The sequence below is a fragment of the Gavia stellata genome, chromosome 10 (genome assembly GCF_030936135.1).
Source record: "Gavia stellata isolate bGavSte3 chromosome 10, bGavSte3.hap2, whole genome shotgun sequence".
Taxonomy (NCBI): domain Eukaryota; kingdom Metazoa; phylum Chordata; class Aves; order Gaviiformes; family Gaviidae; genus Gavia; species Gavia stellata.
The window spans coordinates 14,223,312-14,231,810 of record NC_082603.1 but is presented as its reverse complement, the minus strand read 5'-3'; the positions used below and the strand labels follow the sequence as shown (position 1 = coordinate 14,231,810).

The 8,499-nt window shown below is 36.9% G+C and overlaps 1 protein-coding gene across 4 annotated transcripts in view; it reads right to left on the bottom strand.

Moving 5' to 3' along the window:
- Positions 1–676: 676 nt before the first annotated feature.
- COL11A1 (collagen type XI alpha 1 chain) overlaps positions 677–8,499 on the bottom strand; it is a 162,310-nt gene continuing 154,487 nt past the window's right edge. For all 4 annotated transcript variants that reach the window (XM_059822273.1, XM_059822276.1, XM_059822272.1 and 1 more), the window contains 8 exons: positions 8,051–8,104; positions 7,926–7,961; positions 7,765–7,818; positions 6,685–6,934; positions 4,316–4,428; positions 3,428–3,496; positions 2,522–2,755; positions 677–823 (listed from right to left, as the gene is read on the bottom strand). In XM_059822273.1, the coding sequence (XP_059678256.1) occupies positions 677–823; positions 2,522–2,755; positions 3,428–3,496; positions 4,316–4,428; positions 6,685–6,934; positions 7,765–7,818; positions 7,926–7,961; positions 8,051–8,104 (957 nt within the window). The remainder of the gene's footprint in view (positions 824–2,521; positions 2,756–3,427; positions 3,497–4,315; positions 4,429–6,684; positions 6,935–7,764; positions 7,819–7,925; positions 7,962–8,050; positions 8,105–8,499) is intronic.

Sequence of the window (8,499 nt, the reverse complement as noted above, 5' to 3'; positions counted from 1 at the left end):
TTTGAAGGTGCTTTCTTTATTGAAATTCATCATCACAGAGCGATAGCAGCAGAAAAGTGGTGTTTGAGTGTGCTGCTCAAGATCTTCCAGTTTTGCCACCTGAAGTTTTGTTGGCGACTTCAAATAACAAAGCTCTTCAACAACAATATATACAAAGGGATTTTATTATTAATCAGAAATGCAATTGGCTTCACTGGTAATTACAGCTTTATTTTTTCAGAATACATACACATTATTGACAATGTAGTTTTGTAATTATAAAATAAGAGCCAGATGCAATTCAGAAACACATGCAAGTTTTGGAAATGGACAGAGAAATAACAGTATAGTACTGTACATAGAATAATTACAGTTTATTAAACACTTTCTTAACACCTCTTTGTTGTAACGGAAGGAGCACCATGTCGTTCATTTTTTCACAGCACCAAAGGAATCCAAAGGGGGGTGTTCCTAAAGTGAGCCCTATGTTGTCTGTCTGTGCCACAGCATCTTTGCAAAATAAGTTTAAGTCATGTGATTCTGGCCCTACAAGGGCAACAATTACTTTCTAGATAAGACATACATACAAAGCGAGACATATTTTCTATGCCATTCTTATTCAAAACTTGCATGTGGCATGAAGTGGGTTGGTAGCACCAAAGTGCAACATTTTTGTTGATCTGATTTTGTCTTAAGCTTAACCAAGGAAGCAGACAGGACCAACCTCAAATCCAAACTTCTGGTTCTGATCACCAAAGTCATTGATCATCACATCAACTATAGGCACTTGGTCTATTTTGGGTGTGTTGATTTCAATCACCGTCTTTGCATAGCCCTTTCTTGACTGTTAAAAAAGAAGCAAAAAAAAAAGCAAACGTGATTATGTATCAGAGCAGTAAGCACATGCTGTAGATCTTTACAGGTTATCTCTGAAGTGTAGAATTTATAAATTATTGCCCCCTCATGCATCAGATATTACAAACTCTGTTTTCTTACAAATTTATTTTAAAAATGAGACATGGAAAGTTTTTGATTTTAGAAAGAGATTGGCCCATAGCTTTTTAACTTACTAAAATAGGCCTACAAATAAAAAATTATCTAAGACATTCAAAGTTTGTTAGAGAATTCTGAGTTCACTTCTATAATATTTAATAAATAGTAACAATATTGTCATAGCAGTGCGCATGTCTTCCTTCTGAAGAAATCACTAATTAGTTCTGAAAGACAGAAGAAAGATCCACTTCTAAGAAGAAAGACTGTAACTGTCTCACAAAATATTACAGCAGCTCTTTGGACATGAAAGAAAGTAGTAGTCTGACAGGACTGCCAACTGATGCACTTAGAAACCAGGTTTGAAGGCACACCTTTACTTCCTAACAAAGACTCTCTACCTCCTCTAAATATCATCCAGCCAAGTCATCATATCAGGACTGCACTTTGTTCAGGTGGTCTCTTATATCTTGCTGAGACCCCTTTCAGCTATGCCAGGGTCTTGGAGTTTAGATGAGCAGCCAAGTTGGTAGATCTGAGTGTTCTCAGTTTAGTGATGGAGTTACACCCTAAATCACTTCCAGCTCTCTCTGGAGCTCTACACTCACCCACTGTGGATAACAAAAGCAAAATAAATATACAGGACATACAGAAAGGCTGACATGAAAGCAGTTATGTATTAGAATCTCATTACTGAGGGGAGGACACTGTGTATCTCCCTGAGCTGCATCTCTGTCTCAGAGCCAGGTATGTATCCTGGCACTTTCAGGTCTCTGATTCTCTATCACTGACTTCTCAGGAACTGCCTTCAAAATGTTCCTATAGCAAAAGCCAAAATAATTAATGAGGCTTCAACTGTCACTTGCTCCTTTGATGTCTTAGTTTCAAAGTGTTCAGTATAAACCATTCTGTTTCTGAAAAGAGGTAACAGTTGCTATGCCTACAGAGACCCTGCTGGAGAGGTGGTCAGAGAGCTGATGCTCCAGGAATTTTAGCTGAGCTGAGAGAGAATTCTGAAAGGTACAAGCCACAAATTTCACCTGCCTTTGACTACCAAAAATGAGAAAAGGAAATACAAAGTCACATACCAAACTATGCAATTAATTCACTGTGTTTGGGTACATACATATGGCTTAGTTCATACATGTTTTTACTGTATTCACTAAATACTCTGCGTATGCCTTGATTTTGAGTATACATATATTCTGCTGATGGGCTGCCTCCCCTGATTATGCTTTTTAGCTTCTATTCTTCTCTTATACTGTGCTCATACTAGCAGATAGTCTAGTTTCAGCACATCGGTGCTGACAGCCTGTATCCATGCCAGGTTTGTTCCATTTCTGTTGCTTGGCTTATGGTTATTTTTTTTGGTACATACATGAAAATTAAATAAGGGACTAGTGTACTGTAGTTAAAAAATCTACTAAAAGACAGTTTATTAAAAATATTTAGAAAGCTTTCTCGGAAGAAAGCTGTGAAAAAATGAATTTGTTTGATTTCTACTTTAATTGACAGGTTGGTTTCATAAAGACTCTTCTGAACCTGTACTTACTGCACAGCCGTCGTGAAGAGCTTTGATGTAAGGATTGTTGTCATAAGACATTTCTTCATCATTCGATCCTAAGAACCTTAGCGCTTTGTTGTAGCTGTCAGATGATGCATCATGCCAAGCTACAGACTGATGGCAGTTGTAAGTGAAATTTTGTCTGGCAGAGGCACTCAGTAGTTTAAGGAATGTCATTTGGACCATATTAATGGAATTGCCTTCAACATCCAAATAGGAAAGCTGGAAAATACAAGAAGTTACATGAATATTTATCTATTTCCTTTGTTAAAATGCAAAACAAAATTATTGTTGACAGAAGAACCACGTAACTGTCCTTAATAAAAAAAAATCAACCAACATATAACATTTTATGGAGTTTTAAAGTTCAGTAAAGTTATGACTCAGTAAATAGATTTTCATGTTGTAGCAATATATTTAGGATGAAGAGCTACATATTTTAGCTTCATTCTAATGGGAAAGACACGAGAATTACTCCTAACATATAGTGTAAACCAGCAGAATCTCTTTGGGAATCTGTTTTTAGTTAATTATGAAGTTATGTCACCCTGCAGTCTCATCTTTCCATCCTCAGTATATTTCCAGTTACCTAGAATGGGGCGGGGGATCTGTGCTCCAGCTGCTTTACTAAGGTTCAGTGGTGATGTGTGGTTTGCCAGAAGCCAGATCCTCACCATCAGCTGTGCAGGTGACCACTGGGGTCATTGTGGGACAATACAGAGTGGGCTCCTGCTGTCCAGTGGCAAGAGGCCATATAGCTGCTCTGATATTTAGGGCAAAAAGGCTGGGGCTGAAAAGTGTTTTCATTATCTAAGTATTTATAAAATTCCTTGGGATCTGTTGATCACATGTACTTGATTTGTGAATAACTGTTATGTTGCAGTGACAACTTACAAGTTTGCCTCGCTTAAATTCACTAAACCAAGATCCTGGATTCTCCTTTGGCCATGATGAAATTCTAACCTGTGTGGTAAAACAGCAGAGATAGAAGTATTTAAAACATATGTTAACAGATATGAAGGTTTAACATTACCTGGGACAAATGTGACATCAGGTAGTAAAGAATGGTTCTTCTTTCTGAGATCTCAGCCTCTTTAAAGCTCTAAAATAGGATGTTTTTCTCGTATAGAATGCCTTCAAATTAGTGACTTTAAATGGAATCCAAGGTGAGAGCTTATAAAGAGAGCTAGTTCTATTTAAGGGACACTGTTGTCATCTGTTAAGATTCAGGTAAACTGCTGGTATAAATTGTTCCTGTGAAGAGTGTCTAAATTAGAGTTTTCACTGGTGTTGATGCTGATCAAGCTCTCTCATTTAGGCAAGCTTTTAGAAAGCCTTCCTCTACACCATATGCCCCATCAGAGGTAATTTATAACAAGTGAGAACAACTGTTAATACATAGTGTTTTACATCTACTTTGCATAGGTATAAATGAATAGATATAAATGAACCCACAAGAGAATCACAGCAAGAGTTTAGCTTTTAGGTGTCAAACACTAGATTATGCACTTTAACTGGCTGCACAGCTATGTTGCATTCTGAAATGCAGTGAAAGGTTAGCAAGCAGGTGCAGAGATACCTTATCTAAGCAAGAGTGAAAATGCTGTTTGTTAACTCTATGTACCATTTTACCACTTAATTCAGATTTATGCAAATTTCAGTGTAATCAGAAAGACAGATATATGAAAACGTGACAGTGTAATTATCCTGTTTAGTTCAACATTGCAACAGCATTGTAGGATCTGTTAACAGCCAACTGAAAACACACAGATTGGTACTTACTGCTTCAGATTTCTTATCTGGGTAGATGCAAGTTTCCCCACCTGCTGTGAAATTGCAGTATACTTTGAAGGAGTCTCCAGAACAGCCCTGGTTAGGATCTATCCAATATTCCCCTAAAACAAATGAGAAAATATTTGCCTTATATAGTAGAAATGGTATTTGGAAGATGCAGGTTTTACTGCTACCTAATGGTCCTCCAAAGTTTGTAGCAAAGTTATTTTATCTGAATGATGAGAAAGCAACCCTTTCTTTTCTGCCTTGTGATTTGTTGCTGTTGTCATTTTTTATGAAAGATAACACCAGGATCAAAGTCTATATTTATCTGCATCCTTTTGTTTTTATCTAATTTTACTTCATACCATGACTCTATTTGCAGGATACTGCTGAGGTTTTGGAGGAATTGTGGAGACCTCAGTCTAGAGGAGGAAGGACATTATGTGTGAAACATACATTGCAAGTCTCAACAGTTTGGCCATTTCAGTATTTCAGCTAGAAGGATAATTTGTGCCTGTGGTGATAGCACTCAAAAAAATAGAGCAGAGGCAGCCTTAGGCAGAAATAAGCTATGGCTTAGGCCAGAGAGCAAAATCTGGAATCATTTGCATTCCTATCTACCTAAAAAGGTGGTCGCACAGGGCTTGGTGAGGTTGTAGCTGGCACAAGTAACTAAAGCTTCCATTGAGAGATACACCTCAAACAAAGATGTTTTTTACTACGGGGTTATGAAGGTGCAACACTAGTGAAACTTCAGGCTGCTTTAGTTGATAAAACCACCTTAACTAATGCTTGGTTAGGTGACATTGTGGGAAAGACAGTTAAAACTTGCACGAGGCTTCCCATAGTTTCAGCAGTCCTACCAGACTGGCATGATTGAGAATTCAGGCCCTACAGTGCTAGGGTGAATGAAGGCTGGGGATGAAAGACAGCCACAGTCAATCTAAGGTCCATTAAGAATCATTGCTTTTTAAAACCTACCATTCTAATTATAATGATGATTTCTGTGATGTGGGTCCTTATCTCCAGCTAGTTTCACAGCAGGACAGTAAATGATTTTCTGACACTACTGTTCTAATCCAGTTTCAAGCAAATAGTGGAGGTTTCAGAGAGGCATGGCAAATACTTTCACTAGTTCTGTCTTCTGAATACAGGGCATAGACAAAGCATTTATGGTATTTAAAAATTCTATTGATTCAGGCTGTATTTATTGAAAGCAGTCTTCCCTACCTGTAAGTCTTGTCCCTGGAGAATTCTGTATTTTAATGAATGCATTTACTTATATTTTAACCAAAATAAGATTACTTTGATATGAAGAAAGCTCCAAATAATAAGCAAATACTGGTATATGAAGAAGGTGAATGTATTCTATAAAAAACATTCATTATTATGGAGGTATTGAATATGTACTTTTCATATAGCACATACACTGCTTTACTACTCCTCAAGGCAACCATCTGTTTTTATCTATCTAGAGCGAAAGCAATAAAATATTATTAACTGTCAAAATCTATTTTTCCTTCTATTTAAAACCAGAAAAATATTGCTTTGAACTCGGAAAAATATCCATTGTAATCAAGAAAAAAATATAAAAGGATGAAAACTCTGTGAAAGTTGGCTTTCATTTAAACCTTTCCAGAGGGGTAAACTCAGTTAGAAAAAAAGAAGAAAACAGCAAAGAATAATTAAATCAAGATGGTTCTTCAGAACACAGTGTCTTGTTCATACTACTCTGCATTTTATTAAGCTAGTACTTAGTAGCATTAAACAGTATCAGAGAAACTTGCATGTCTGTTTGCTGAATGATAGAGAACAAACAGTGGCCATGCAGTAGAACAAATTATTGTTTCTAAGGGTAAAAGAATAGTAAATTTTTTGAAAGTTATAATCAATAATAAATCTCATATAATAGCAATGCTATTTTTTATCATTATGCTAAGCTAACGTATATCGCTACTAAAACAATTCTTGTTTCTTTTAGAAGAAGCTATTAGCTATCCCAACATGCTGACATTTGTGATTTTACTTTTTACTGATCTAAATAGCATCCAACTTTCTTCTCTCTCCTGTTTGGATAGTTCTTAGTTCTGGAAGTACAAGGTCCACCTTTCAAAACAATAACTGGTTTTTTATTTAGCTCTTTAAATGTTTTAAATCTAAAACCAGATCAGGTTATGTATTTAAAAAATTTTGGCTTTTACCAAGACAACATCTCTTACATTTTATAACATTTTATACCTGCAAAAATGGATTTAATGAGACAGTATTTATTGAGTATTTATTAACCATCTACCAATAATTAATTATTCTGCCGAAGTATCTTAGCAGATCATAACTTCAGCCTTGTTTGCCTTTTTCATGCAATATTGACATACCATCTGGGAAGTCTGGGTGGCAGAGTTGCAAGTCTTTACAAGTTCGGGCTGGGTTATTCTGAGTGCCCATTGGATACTTCATATGCTCAATGTCTTGCTTCAGTGAATTCAATGAACCAAAGATCTCTTCCATGCCATCGGAATAATCCAGAATATTATCACCAGCGTCGGATAACATGTAATCAGGAGATCTTCTTGTCTTTTTGGGTGACTGGATTGGCAGTGGCTGGATTACTTCACCCGGAGGACCCTGAGTGGAAAACAACATATCTGGTTACCTTTTCTGTTTGTTTTTCAGCTGCATAAATAGACAGAGGAAGACCACAGAGTGTGGCTTGGAGATGCTTTGAATAGGCTTTCTTCAAATTCTTTATTTCACCTATTTCCTTCAGTGTTATGCCTATGTGCTTTGATTTACTTGCAGAAAAAGATGATTCTAGAAGGCCAAATCATTGTTGTGCTTTAAACTCTTCCAACTACATTGCTATTTGGGGAAGAGTGTGCTGCCCTCACATAAGTTAAGTGTGCTGCCCTCACATAAGTTAAGTGTGCAGAACTGACTTGTGATTGTCTGTTTTCCCTGGCAATTCCCTCAAGCACAGGCATAGCCTATGACAAATGAAAACTATGGATCTTTCCTAGGATAAAACTTTAAAACTCCTCTTGGGGTCTATAAAGCAATATTTCATTTCAAGAAATTGAAACACTTCATTCAGATTTGGACTGTTTTCATTTTAGACTGTTATGATATGAAAAAGAAATAGCAGAAACAGAGGAGTATTAACAGGGGGAAACCAAAAGAATCCATTTCCTGTGCTTCAATAGAACATATTAAATAATCATTGCGAGGGGGTTTTTTTGTTTGTGGGGGGTTTTGTGTTGTTGGGTTTTTTTTAAGTTTCTAATGGCTTTTTCAGTGCAGACAATGGTGGATCTGTGTTTCTTGAAAAATGACTTTTCAAACAATAATTAATATGTCCCTTATCTGCAGGGTCACAAATGCTGTTTCCTACCCTTGTCAAAACAGGGTCAACATGTCAGTGTAATGTGTATGCATGTCAAATAAGAGTTCTTACTTACTGGAGGACCAGGTGGACCAGGTAACCCACTGTCACCCTTTTGACCAGCAGGACCCTATAAAACAATGAAAGAAATGCGGTGCTGACCATACTACACAATGTTAAAAAAATAACACATACGAAAGTTAAGTAAAAGAACAAAAAAAATGGACAATTACTCACGCTGGATCCTTTGGAACCTTTTGGACCTTGGGGACCCTATGGGCGAGAACATATAACTATAGTTGGAGTATATTCCACACAACACGGGAGTGTTTTGAATGGGAGGACTGGATGAAATTACTTACAGGTAAACCAGGAGGACCAGGGGGTCCAAGTGGACCAGCAGGACCAGAAATTCCCTAAGAAAGAGTAAGAGAGTAAATACAGAACTAAAGTATTCTACATACTGGACTGGATTAAAAAATGCATATCTATGAAAAAGGTTGTCCTAGTAAGTGTCCAACCCTGATGAGTTTTGATTTAGGCCATTTGCTAGGGTCTGAAATAGTTTGTAAGTTTAAAATATTATCTGACAGTTTGAGTTGCTTGTAGTTGTTCTTACGCTACAGTACTTAGAGTCATGACTGTGTTCCCCTTCAGATTGGCTTGGAAACCTCAGTTTTTACATAGTGCCTTAAAACATGGCTTAATAACAAGGAGAAAGGAAGCTACTTTGGGTAGTGCAGTTAAACATGATGAGATTGGTGCTGCTAATTTTATCTCATCCCTAACTTAGGTGTATGTGTTTCCTTCT